Raw genomic sequence first — 14,053 nt, forward strand, 5'->3', positions numbered from 1 at the left:
TTGGTTCCATATTCTGAGTGAGGCACAATTGGGTTATTAGTATATTGCCGATAACTTGCATTTATTGGGGCACAAAGCAGGGAATATAAAGAAGTACTGCAGAATTTTATTTCTGTTGTGCACCAAGCCCGTGTATGTTCATCTATTTGTGTCCAGGTTTTTATAGCTTGTATGTTTGCTGCCCAGTAATAAAACTGAAACTTGGGTAGAGCCATGCCACCTTCTGCCTTAGGTCTTTGTAGGGTCGCTCTTTGGATACGTGGATGTTTTGAGTTCCAAATAAATTAGGTTATTATTGAATCTTACTGCTTAAAAAAAGATTTATTGATGTATATTGGAATGTTTTGAAATAAAAAGAGAAGCTTAGGAAGAATATTCATCTTAACAACGTTAATTCTTCCAGCTAGAGTGAGATGAAGGGTTGACCGACCATCTGTGCAAGTCTTGCTTAATTTTATCCATACAGATGGTAAAATTTGGTTGATAAAGAGCTTTATGTTTACTTGTGATGTTAACCCCTAGGTATTTAAACTGATCTGCAATGATAAAAGGTAGGGTGTCTAATCTAATATTATATGCTTCAAAATTCACTGGAAAGAGTACACTTTTATTCAAATTAATTCTGAGACCAGAGATCTTTTGAAATTTTGTAAGTGCTGTAAGTGCAGGCACAGTATTATGTGGGTCCGATATATACAGTACCATACCATCTGCACAGAGAGAAATTTTCTGTTCCAGTCCCTCTCTGATAATCCCCTTTATCTGATAAGCATTTCGACAGTGAACTGCCAGTGGCTCAATGGCGATTGCAAATAGCAGTGGTGACAAGGGGGATCCTTGTCTGGTACCACGTTGTAGTTTAAAGTAGTCTGAACAAATCTTGTGAATACAAACTGAAGCTTCTGGATTGGTATACAGTAGTTTGATCCATACACAAATATTCAGGCCAAACCCAAACTTCACTAATGTAGTGAAAATGTTCAAAGCTGATTTCTGTGACTCTACACTTCCTGAACCTCAGAAAATGGATAAAGACATAAACATGCTCTTGTTAATGTTAATCTATCTTGATTGTCTAGTGGTAGACTGGGACTTGTTTTGTACTGGTCTCACTAATTTGGTTTTGTGGTTACAAAGGGAATGTCATTTGTTATGTCCATGTGTGTGTACATTGAAGTAAGCTTTCCAGAAACAGCTGCGGTAGTCATGTGTAGCCTGACAGGAAGATGAAATTCTAAGATAGGAAACAGGATGGAAGAGAGGGAAATTCAATTACATCTTCTTACTGTTTTCCACTGAAATCACATCAAGCAGCAGGGGTACTCCAATCAGGAGGGGATTCTCATTGTTTTGGTCATATGGCCAATTCCATTATATTTTGGTATTTACTGTTACATTTTTGTGGGTTAATTCAGACACAGCCTTAAATGACAATCACTACTGTTTTGCATAGCTCTAATCTTGGCAATTAGAAAAGAAATTTTAACTTTCCAAATTATTTTTATTAAACATTAATAATAAGCAACAATTACATTAATAAAGTTAAAAACATATATAACAATAAATAAACACAAAAAAGATTTTTCAGTTAAAAAAAAAACACTTTTAATATAAATGAATGTTATTCTACTCAGCACCCTATCTCTGTTCAGCATGACTCATTATCCCTAACACCCGCCAAGTCTGTATGCAACTTTGAGGTGGTGATTGATGACAAGGTGTCCTTCAGGGACCATGTTATTATGGTTGCTCGGTCCTGCAGGCTCATTATATACAATATCCACAAGATCAGACTGTATCTGACAGAGTTTGCAGTTTGACTCTTGGTCCAGGCTTTGGTCTCGTCATGTGTGGACTACTGCAACTCTCTCCTGGCAGAAGTATCAGCATGTGTCACTAAGCTGTTGCAGATGATCCAAAATGCAACAACGTTTCTGGTGTTCAACCAGCTCAAACAGACATGTCACTTCTCTTTTCAGATCATTACATTGGCTAAATTAAATATATTTTAAATTCGAATCCTTGATGTTTGCCTAAGAAGCATATATATGGAGACACTTGTTAGGTTCTATACTCCTTCTTGACCAGTCAGGTCTGCTAATAAATGATGTCAGGTGATGCCACTCTCAGTCTAGACCCTTTAAATATTAAGCTCCTGGCTTGATCCTTCAATGTGTTTAGAAGCGTTTGAAGATGCTTGCTTGGTGAACCTCTGTCTAACTGTAAGGTTTTTGTTATCTAGGAATTGTAACTTGCTTGCTCTTCATTTGTGAAGATCACTTGTCCTGTAACACTTTTCCATACAGTTTCCAAGACTGATGTTTACTCGATTACATTGATCTCTTTTATAAGTCGCTTTCGATAAAAGCATCTTCTAAGCAAATACATGTAAATGAAATAATTTAAACGCAACCCTTGCAGATGAACAAATTAACAAATAGATTACAGTATATACACTTGACAAATAAGTGCACATCCACACACTTTTCTATTTCATGGGAAATGCTTACGTATTTTGTTTATTGTACATATTGATGTTTACTCAGCTGAAACTGCTCAGGCATATTGCATGACAACGTAATTTTATCTGGCACACGCACTTTAAAATTGCAGCTATGATGCTACATGCAGCACCACATTTGAAAGACTTTCATTCTTTGTAAGTGAGCAGGTTTGGAAACCCAAGTTTTACTTTTTAAACTGTTATTTTAATGAAACAAAAACATTCATGGCACAGTGAAATGTTGAGGTGAAGTAAGCAAAACTGTAAGTTTAACACAATAGTGTAGTAATAAGTAACATCCATCCATCCATTATCCAACCCGCTATATCCTAACATATCCTATCGCGGGGGTCTGCTGTAGCCAATCCCAGCCAACACAGGGCACAAGGCAGGAACAATTCCCGGGCAGGGTGCCAGCCCACCGCAGGTAATAAGTAACTGTCCTTTTTTTCTTTGAACATGTGTCATTTACAAAATATAGATCCTGACGATTTAATGGTTGTTAGAAGAGGAAACTTAAGATGAAACAATGAAATAAAGTTGCAAAAACACTCACAATGCTGTAAACCTGAGTCCACATGTAACCCTTCTCAAATAATCTTTCCAACAATCAGACGTCATCCATGCATTCAGGTTTGTAGCAGCAGCAGTGGTGGAAGAATTTCTAGAACAGTGGTCTGTCACCAAATTTTTCATTTGTGGAAAAGACTAATCTTTGCTGTTTTACGTGTGTATTTGTCAGAGCCAGTGAGGAGCTGCAGGTACCAGTTTTCTGATATACAGGAGTGACTGATCACTAATATGAATGTGTCCAATTCTTCTTTATATTTTAAACCTTGAATTAACTTTCACCTATTTTTCCTTTATTTTAAATTGAGAATGACAGTCTGACGGACTCACTGATGATCATGTTTCCTTCCTCAACTGTTATACAGATGAGTTTTCAGTAATTCCACTCTGATTACACCAGTACTCTAGCTGGGACATTTGTTCTGTGGTTCCAATGTACTCCCACAAAGATTTCCTTAAAGTGATGTTGTTGTGTTTCAGCCAGGGTTCTTCCCCTGGCTGGTGTTCATATTTCATTGTCTTTTTTCCCATGTTTGTTTCATTTGTTTCTGTTTATATTATTATTTATTTGGCATTATTCTTTGTTTTGTGTTTTATTTAATATCTATGAGTCTATGATTGTTCTATTTTATCCCACGTGTTTTGTGGGTATCTCCACCAAGATACTGCCCTCAACCCTGTAAAGGCTGAGGGAACCGTGGTCATGTCTCTGTATGGAAGCAAAGTGTTCCGAGGGAAGTTCCTTGTAGTATGGACATGTGAATGAAGCCTCCCAGGGATCTACGAAGCGCTGTTAAAGTGTATGGGCTCATTTATACTTCACGCTCAGAACACGTACACGCATGCATCATGGCTGCCACTCGCTTCCAGTGTTCATTTGACGAATCCTCTGAGCAGCTCCTCAGAAACTGACGCATGCATGAGTTGCAGTACCAGCAAAATGTCGGGGGCACAGTGTGAGAAAAGTTGGAATGTGACGTCAGAGTCTCTGTTTACAATCTATCTCTTGTATTCACCTTGCGATGAGCTGATGCCTTTCCAGGGATTGTTTCTGCCTCGCGCCCAATGCCAGCTGGAATGGGCACATCCCTGGATTGATGGATTTAATCATTAAACATCCTTTTCAGAAATATTGTGGCAAGGTGTCATCGGAATTTAATGGGTCTTCCAGGCAATTCACAATACAGCGAAGCCGAACCTGTTCTCACCGTCATAAAATCTCATACTGCCACTTGGTGGATTCTTCCAGATTTACGTAAAGTATGCGCGCAAGTATAAACAGTAAAACGCTTGAGTAGCAGGAGCGTCCACTGCAACATGCACGTGAAGTATAAACCCAGCCTTAGGGACGACATAAGTCTGATTTTGTGTGTCTGTGCAGATGCTGGTAGAGGCAGGTAGGCAGGATGGGAGTCTGTAGAAAGTGACCACAGTTGTTGGAGTCGCCGCTGGCTTGGAAAACCTGCCTGAGGTGATCTTGGGAGACAGCGTGAGTGCCGAGACGAACTGGTTGGAGATCGGCTCCGGGAACCTCGTTTCTAGAGTGGATTTAAAATTATTTATGGATGTTTTTTGACGATTCTAAATTGGCCTTAGTGTGTGCTTGGTGTGTGGGGGTGTGTGTGTGTCCTGCGGTGGGTTGGTGTCCTGCCCGGGATTGCTTCCTGCCTTGCACCCTGTGTTGGCTGGGATTGGCTCCAGCAGACCCCCGTGAACCTGTGTTCGGATTCAGCGGGTTGGGAAATGGATGGATGGATGCTTTTCACCCTGCACGCAAGCACTGTTTTTATTATTAGGGGGTTACTTATTGACTTATTTATTGGGATTATAATTTGCATTTTAGTCATTGTGGTTGGCCTCTCCATGAGTGAAGTTTGCATGTTCTTACCGTGTCTGCATGGGTTTACTCCCACCATCCAAAGGCATGCAGGATAGGTGAACTGGCAAAGCCATATTAGCCCCAGTGCGTTTAGTATGTGTTTTTTAAGTTTGCCCTCGGATGGGCTATTGCCCTGTTCCTGCAATATGCCTTATACTAGCTAGGATAGACTCCAGCTCCCCATGTGACTTTGGTCTGAATTAAATTGGCTAGAAAATAAAAAATTACTTTAGAATAAAAACACTTTGCACAATTTTGCACCATAACTCCTGTTAGTGTTCTCACTGCACTGGTCATGTCATTCACGACTATTGACATTCTGGGTTCAATAGCTGCCAGGGATCGTGAAGCCAGTCAGGGTTGTCACATGAGCACACAGTCTCTTGTGGTACTTTGATTGCATGAGTGTTGTTGAGCTCTCTGTGGTTATTGCTTTCATCGTATTATGAGCTTCAGAGCACAATCATTTAAGAGGGGGAACCATCAACTCCAGAAGTCATACAAAACAGGCAAAGAAGAATGTTTATAAATAAAAAGATGTATTTATACAAAATGCTCTGTGGCACAAACATAAGCTCCAAGGAGCACAAGACAAAAAGGCACATATGGCAATCCCAAAAGCAACCTCAATCTTAATATGAAATCCAAGAGGTGAAGTCAAAAACAGGGCAAAGGGTGAATGTCCAGAGCATCACAAAAGCAAAAGAATAATCACAAATCCAAATAAACTCACCACATCATGAGCGCATTCACACTACACTGCCAAGGACTGTACATTTTCTGCAACCTTTATAGAGTTGGGGGCAGCCCCTTCACTGTGATGGACTGGGCAGGTGGTCTCACCTCTAAGGGAACCACCTACAAAATACAGGGAACATAAACTAAGATATATAGACACACAGAACTTAAAAGACCAACAATATTAACATAAACAAAGGAATCAAAAATGAACAAAAAAGACATAAAAATGGCATCTTAAACAGTCCGTAGGCTGAAATACAAACTCTTTGCTACTCCTGGGCCTTTTGTGCTACAGAGTAATAAATAATAAATGCCTTATTTTATAAGTATTCTTTATTTTAACTTTTGTTATATAAGGCAGGGGTTGACGGACCCTTCCTTTTGTGGGGCTTTTTGTAACAGTTTTTTGGGATTATGTTTGGTGGAACTCTCCAGTTTATGACAGATGTAAATAAACAATCTATCAAAATTTTTACCTAATTCATAAGTTTAGCTCAAAGATGTACTATCCTTTACTTTTTCCTATTCATAATGAATTAGCACAAAAATGACACAAAGCCAGAATTAAATTAAACAGTCTAATATCACTGCTATTTTCTTTGAAGAGGGTCCGGGACCACTCAAGTTAAATTTCAGAATTTCACAACTCAGCTCTCCTCAAACATACGGTCTAGATCTGTCAGCTGATTAAATCATACTGTTTGAAATAGATTAAATATGATGAGATGAAAAGATTCAAAAGCTTTTTTATGTACTTATTTTTTTTAATAAACACGGTTATTGTATGGCTGTACTGTAAGGAATAGAATTTATTTTTACAGCTCTCTTTAAAAAAAAAAGCATTATTCAACCTGCATGTAAAACTAAAATAAAAATATCAATACACACAAAACACATTGCTGAGTCCACAAGAATTTATTTTACAACAATAGGGAGACAAAAAAAATACGCAATCTTAAAAACCATGTCATGTCCTACAGCTAGAATGAAAAGAGAACTAATTTATGTGGGTTTTGTGCTCAGATACACAATAATTTACTACATGTGCCTAAGATAAAGTAGCTCCTAAACAATAAAATAAAAACTCCACAAATCTAAAAAAGAAAGGGCAAAGCCAATAAGACAATGAAGGAAAAGACTGAAAAAAGTGAAAAATATAAAGCCACAGATGTACAGTATTTTTTTTTTTTTAATATCAGCAAACAGAAATAAAAAAGTCAAAATTCTGAGACCTCCATACAGGCTGGAATGATTGATGAACCCACAGTTGTGTGAAGATGCCTTTTTGGTGGTGGGGCAACTGAATTCATTAACATCATAAGCTGACTTACAGTACACGGCCACGCTCCCATCATGTCCATTTTGGCCATCTTGAATGCCTGAAACAATGGAAGTTCTCCAGAAAGAATGGTCATAAAACAAATAAAATGCAAAACTTAAAAAATGATTAAACTGACTGTAGAGCCTGAGGGATCTCAAGATCAAGCACCTGTCTATGACACACACGACCTTTCATGTATGTAGTCCTCAAAATGGTTGGTGAGTTAATCAATTCCATTAAAGTTGAGTGGCAATGTGCTAAAATGTAATAAAATAAAAAACAACCTTCAAAGCATGAAGCTAATTAAAGAACTTAAAATCATATTGCCTTATTAAGTGATTACACTTAATACAAAGTCAAATTCTGACATACACAAATCAAAAAACTAACACAAACTAATACAAAAATAACATTATTTTTCTGAAACAGTCCATTGCTATTTTGGAATAGTCCCCCAGCTTCTCACTTGAATTACTTTAATACTTTTTTCTCCTTAAAATGTGTATGCTTCAGTGCAATTCAGCGAAAATTCTTAAAATTAAATTACAGATACACACCTTTATCTGTATATTAGACCCTCTGCCTACTGACCCTACATGCTAGTCCCCTCAATAACACAATTATAAACTTAACATGGCATTAAAGCAACTTTTCTTATGAATAAAACTGAGCTTGACCACAATTTTGTAAACGACTACATGCTAATAAAAATGATCTGCCCTAATTCCATGTCAATAACAGCTGACTGCACCATTTTCTTTCAGCTGCAGATTCATCTCCATTCCAGTGAAGATCTTGGTCTATTATAGTATAGAGTAAATAATTCAAAGAAAACTTTCTGATCAGGGTCACTGATGATCTTCTCCTCACTGCTCATTCTGTCTACACAATACCGAGGCTTCACGTGTTTCTTTTGATTTAGTTAATAAAGAATTGCCGCAGGAAGGGCTGCAGAAGCTTCACCACATTTTCTTTGAGGCGTTGTAAGTTATATTGTGTGAGCAGGCAACAATATGTTACTTTCAAATGACCATAATTCTGCTTCCGCAGCCACTGAACACTGGATTCCACGGGAAACTGTCCTCAGTGCCCTGGTATTATCTCTCCATATTTTGCTGGTGACAGACACATTTATGAAATTTCCACATTAAAAGTGTCATCTACCTTGTCATAGCTCCACATACAGGATTTCAAAAACTGGATGAAGCTGTAACAGTGCCACTCAAGTTTTGTCTTTACTGTGTGGTTGTCTCATCATTTTTGTATGTCTCATGTGATTATCTGCAGGAGTTGAGATGGGAACTGCACTTTTAAAGGAGGAAATTATGGAGGACTGGCCAGTGAGCATGAGCAGGAAGTGGTTTAAAAGGTAACAGGACACTCAGAAATGAATGCCAACATCATCTCAAACTTTTACAGGAGTGTGGTCGAGAGTCTGCTGACGGGCTGCATTACTGTCTGGTATGGGAGCTGCTCTGCCAGCAGCGGGAAATCACTACAGAGAGTGGTGAAGGCAGCAGAGCACATCACTGGCAAGAGTCTCCCTGCCATTGAAGACATTTACCTCCATCGGTGCTTGCGTAAGACAAGCAGCATCATAAAGGACCAAAGCCATCCAAGCACACCAGCTGTTCTCCTTGTTACCGTCTGGCAGACAATACAGGGGTCTGGCTGCTCAGACTACAAGACTTAAGAACAATTTTTTACCACCAGGCCATTCAACTCCTCAACAGCAACACCTGAACACTTACATACACTTACATTACACGTACATTGCATTACATCTACATTGCACTACTCACACACAAACTGTACCTGCATACACTCTGAATACTGACTGGAACATGTATCTGCTCTTTATGGAATATGCATCTGTACTTATAAAACATTATCTGTGCAATAATTGTCATTTGTACTTGCTGCTCATTCAACTCATATTGCTCTATAACTTCTTTTAAAATGTACACATTTTATTTTATATAGCTAGTCTATTTTTAACTTGTATGTTTTTATTATTATTTTTTTTAATTATTTTTTAGCTTTATTGAATCTGAGTGACTTGTTTTTCTTGTCATACACATTTCATTGTATGTTGACCCTGTGTTAACCTATATATGACAAATAAACCTAAACCAAACCAAACCAGAAAAGGTGGAATTTTCAAAACCAGAGGTTCATATTCACTGCTTAGGTAGAGAAACTACTTCTGTATTTGTGAAAATAGTGTCTGCCATGAAGATGATTTGTGATGGAGTTTTCCAGTTGTTGTTTGAGTCGAATGAAATGAGAATACCTTTGAACAGTGGACCACTAACAGGATTTGATGAATGCAGTATGAGAGAAATTGTTTAACTGTGCTTCAAATTCACTAGGTTATGAAATTAGTTTTCATTAAAACTGAAACAATACTTTGGAATTGTTAAATGTGGTTTATGCTGTTTACTTTGTGTCATGCCTGTCTTTTGTTTGGGTGCATGGATTTTGTATTTCATCTTTACATTGTTGTAATCTAATTAGACATATATATACGAAAGATCAGTGTGTGCGTATGGAGCAGTCTGGTCTGCTCACGCTCAACCACAGCCACTAGATTGCATATGCATGCACTTTTAAATTTTTTCGCCGCTTGCATGCACCTCACTTCTCACTATGAAAGACCTGTGTGCAACAAACACCGCAGCGCAACAACAACATTGTGCTAATGACACAGATGAAGAGATACAACGTCGAAAAGAAGCAAATGCTGTGGCTCAACAACGTGCAAGTGAAACACATCAGCAATGGATGACAAGGCTTCAAGTTTTCACTAAAAACATTGTCTATCTGGAGGTATTTTCTCAAGACATAGATTAATAGGACTCATATACCAGAGATGCGTATAACATATGGCATTGCTAGTGTCTTCTCACGAAAGCCAGTGGGGCAGCAAGCACAGGTGGGTCCATGTCATCAGCATTGGCAAATGCCTCTCCAAGTTCACGAATATAGTAAAACTGAGAGGGAGTCTTCAGGTTGTTTTTTTGTCCTAGTTTGGTATATTTGACATACTATTTAAAGTGTACCGCCTGCTATTATTAGGGAAGGAGCAGTGGAGCTAAGATTTGCCCTTGTATGATATGAAAAGTCAGGCACCATCAGTGGCAGCAGCCCCAATCTAAACTGTTCCTCTGCTTACTTTGGGGATTGGTATAAAGTTACTCAGCTGTGATTGAAAATAATTTTTTGCTATTGGATCTCCAGTCCTGATGAATAAGGCTCAGAACTTTATTTGTCTGTTGATGAAGTTACTGTTCTTTATTCTTTGAATGCAAAAATAAATCATTAGGAGTGTCTTGGCTGATCCCTCTCATTAAGACTCGTTGAAACAATACCAGAAGGCTGTCCTTCTTTCACTTGAGCCATCTGCCAATATGTATGTCCTCCTTTCTTTTATTGATGCTTAAAATGCCTGCATGTATTGATTTCCTGACATCCAGATTATTTGAATTAACTCTCATTTGGCTTTAAAACTAATCTCCTAAACAGACTCCCAAAACTCAGCAGCCTGTACTCCTTGCCATGGCTTTAAAACTAATCTGCTGAATAGACTCCAGAACTCAGCAGTCTGTTCTCTTTGCCACAGCACTCCACTGCTTTACAGACAATGTTAGCTTCCCATAAAGAAGACAACTGAGTTTGTTTGAATCTACCCTTCCTTGAACTCTTAAAAATAAAGGTGCCAGACAGCTTCTTAAGAGTGATGCCACAGGGGAACCATTTTTGTTTCCCTAAAGACACATCCATATGAAGGATTCAGAAAGACCCTTTCTTTATTTAAATCTGTAAAAGGATCCATACAGTAAATAACCATCAATAGATGGGAAAAGATCTATGAATTACCAATGGGCCATGGTTTTAAAAGGACTTTTGCTGTATAGGCACAGCTACACAAGAGTTTCTTAATTTGTTACAGCAGAGATTTCAGGGTTTTATTCCCTACATATTAGGAGATTTTTCAAAGCACAAAGAACCAGCTTCATATGAAAAAGCTCTTCCCAGAATGAAATGGTGCTTTGTACTGCAACAGCTCTACAAGGAACCACACAACCCAGTAAAAAACATAAAGTGCCATTAAGGACCCATTATTTTTAAGAGTGGACTTATACCTGCTTAAGCCTTCCTGCTACCTAAGATCCTCATATTCTGACCAGATGACCACTCCACAGATTTGTCTGGGATCTCCATTTGGCTGTGCTGCAACTGATAAAGAGATTTGCAAACACTGATAGCATTCCAAAAATAAGTAAAAAAAAACACTGAAACTCACCTTTTTGTTTTACATGCCCTTTATGTACGGTGGCGCAGTGGTAGCGCTGCTGCCTCGTAGTAAGAAGACCTGGGTTTGCTTCCTGCATCCTCCCTGTGTGGCTTTGCATGCTCCCCCCGTGTCAGCGTGGGTTTCCGCCGGGTGCTCCGGTTTCCCCCCACAGTCCAAAGACATGCAGGTTAGGTGCACTGGCGATTCTGAATTGTCCCTAGTGTGTGCTTGGTGTGTGTGTGCTTTGCGGTGGACTGATACCCTGCCCGGGATTTGTTCCTGACTTGCGCTCTTTGTTAGCTAGGATTGGCTCCAGCAGACCCCCGTGACCCTGTGTTAGGATATAGCGGGTTGGAGAATGAATGAATGAGTGTACATTTTGCACCGTTCAGAGTTTTTTTTGTTTTTTTTTTAATCAATCGGGTTTTCATATAGGGGACGTTTACAGGGTCAGTAAAGTACAGACAGTTAAACTTTGCACTCGTGGTACCACTTTGAGATTACTGGAAAGTGGTACATAAATAAAATGTATTATTATAATTTGTACTATTTTCTAAAAGTAAGAATAAAATTCACAAACATGCATTGTTCGGTTGTAAACAATAATAAAAAATGAATGCAACGTACCATCTAGTGGGACACGGCGCAACACAAGGGAGCATATAAAAAGGAAAAAGACACTTCATGGAAGGGAGGGAGGCATCCCACAGCTCACATTGCCTGGGCGATCCTGAGCTCCGCTCGACGAGCAAGTCATTAAAGCAGCGATCTCCACCCACCGGGAGGCTGCTGCAGTTTTTCTTTATCTAAAAGCCCTACTAAAAAGGAACATTATCCATGTTGCATTAAATATTATGAGATAGACAGATAGATAGATAGATAGATAGATAGATAGATAGATAGATAGATAGATAGATAGATAGATAGATAGATAGATAGATAGATAGATAGATAGATGGTGGTTCAGAGATCCACTGCAATGTTGGATTAAAGACTCTGCTGAAGTCGTGTGAGGAGAGTCCTAATTTAAAGAGACAGGAATTCGTGTAGAGGAGGTTAACGCTAATCCGTCCAGTCAGACATGCTGTCAACTTTGTCGTGACAGTGGCCGCGGAGCAGCTGAATGAGGTACACCCCTCCTAATCTGGACCGACAGCAAAATCTATTATTTTAAGCTTAGACATTTCAAAAGAGAAAAGCACATTGCAGAAGTTAGCTCTAATCCGGATACATCAACAATGAAGGATGTTAGGAGATGAGGCAAAGTCAGGTCAGCGCTAACCTGGGTGGGATGTCTGTTTCTATTAGCTGTCGACTGAGGTCAGCTTTTATCTGGCAATGCAAACGGGGACATGCCTTGTGTGACACACATATCGAAAAACGAAGCTGCAGTCTTGAGTGACGAGAGGCTAGTTGTAGTCATGATGACCCAGGAGTCGTAAAATGGACTAACCACTCGAAGTGCAACCCCAGAGACGGCCACAGGGCGCTATAGTCTTGAGGTAGCCACGCGACACGACTTTCCCAGCGAAGTTGTGCCACGGGTACATCCAAAACCAACAACATCTGCTTACCCCCCAACCAAAACTGATGAAACGGCAATACCTACCCGATCTCTTCCTCGACTTCGGAAATATCGGCAACAATAAGCAGGAGCACAAGTACGGTGACAATGGCGAAGATGCAGCCGCCGGTGCGTACAGTCATGCCGCTGCTTGAGACGGTCATATATATGTGTCTTTCATTCGCTCTCTCTCTCTCTCTCTTTTCTTCTTCTCTGTTTATTTTCACGGCTGACTTTTGTCCACTTCTGCAGTACCTTTCAAAGAGACCCCGTGCTGGTCTCTAAGCCTCGGAGATCAGACCTTTGGCTCGTGCCGTGTCCCTCTGTCTCAAACTTTCTCACGCGAGCGCGCCTTTGCGCGTGCCCTCTTAAAGGCGCCGAGATCTCGTTTTAGACGACACTACCCCCTCTCCGCTCTGTCTTTTAGGAAGGTGTAACAAATGTTGAAAAAACCCTGATCCCAGGGCTTCCAGTTTACGGATAGTACCGTCAGCTGCGATCTAATCCTCTTACTTCTGCAATCACCCCTCCCGTGCTTTTTCTTGCCCAGGGTCTGCTTTCACAAAGTCGTCCAGAAGAAGACCTTTTGCGAGTGAAGATGCCCCTGTCCTGGAATTCCCTCGACTCCCACTGCTGCTGCTGCGCAAGGAGAATTGCATCAATCAGAGTATACTATGGATAAAGGTTGGTTTACACTAGTTTGACCTGATATTCCTAGCTTTTTTGTGGACTTCTCTTTTAACCTCATAACTCTGCACCGTGTAGACTTTCTGAATTAGAAGAAAGGCAGAACTGTGTTTTTTTTCTGCTTGATAAAAAATTCTCCTTTGAACATATGGGGCTTCGTCTCATTCTCATTCTCGGCTAATTCTGAATTTTCACTACCTGGGCTGTTTGATTCTTCTGTCACAGACGTGTTCTAAACGGTGAATCTTTAAAGAGAGGAGAAGTCACCATCAATTCTAGGGAAGACACAGCAGGACAATAAAGGACTCAGCTGTTTATTTTTTTTCTGGTGTTAAGAGTCACAGTGACAGATTGTGCGTTGTGATGTGTGATTTGGGAAGAAATTATAAGAAAAATGGCCTCATTAGAAGGCAGCATCTCATCCATGAATTTCTGAATCCAGCATTTCTCCTCACAACAGTAAATAACACTTTTTTAATTTACTGCAAATA

General features: G+C 39.6%; 1 protein-coding gene across 3 annotated transcripts in view; it reads right to left on the minus strand.

Annotated features, from left to right (window-relative positions):
- The window catches only part of st8sia2 (ST8 alpha-N-acetyl-neuraminide alpha-2,8-sialyltransferase 2), an 80,416-nt gene extending 66,961 nt beyond the window's left edge, over nucleotides 1-13,455 (minus strand). For 2 of the 3 annotated variants that reach the window (XM_039773304.1, XM_039773302.1), the window contains exon 1: nucleotides 12,921-13,449. In XM_039773304.1, coding sequence (XP_039629238.1) covers nucleotides 12,921-13,039 — 119 coding nt within the window. In that variant the 5' untranslated portion in view covers nucleotides 13,040-13,449. Of the gene's footprint in view, nucleotides 1-12,920 lie in introns of all 3 variants that reach the window. The other variant, XM_039773303.1, reaches the window with a different exon arrangement.
- Nucleotides 13,456-14,053: the final 598 nt, after the last annotated feature.

This window comes from Polypterus senegalus, chromosome 12, assembly GCF_016835505.1.
Source record: "Polypterus senegalus isolate Bchr_013 chromosome 12, ASM1683550v1, whole genome shotgun sequence".
NCBI classification, from domain to species: domain Eukaryota; kingdom Metazoa; phylum Chordata; class Cladistia; order Polypteriformes; family Polypteridae; genus Polypterus; species Polypterus senegalus.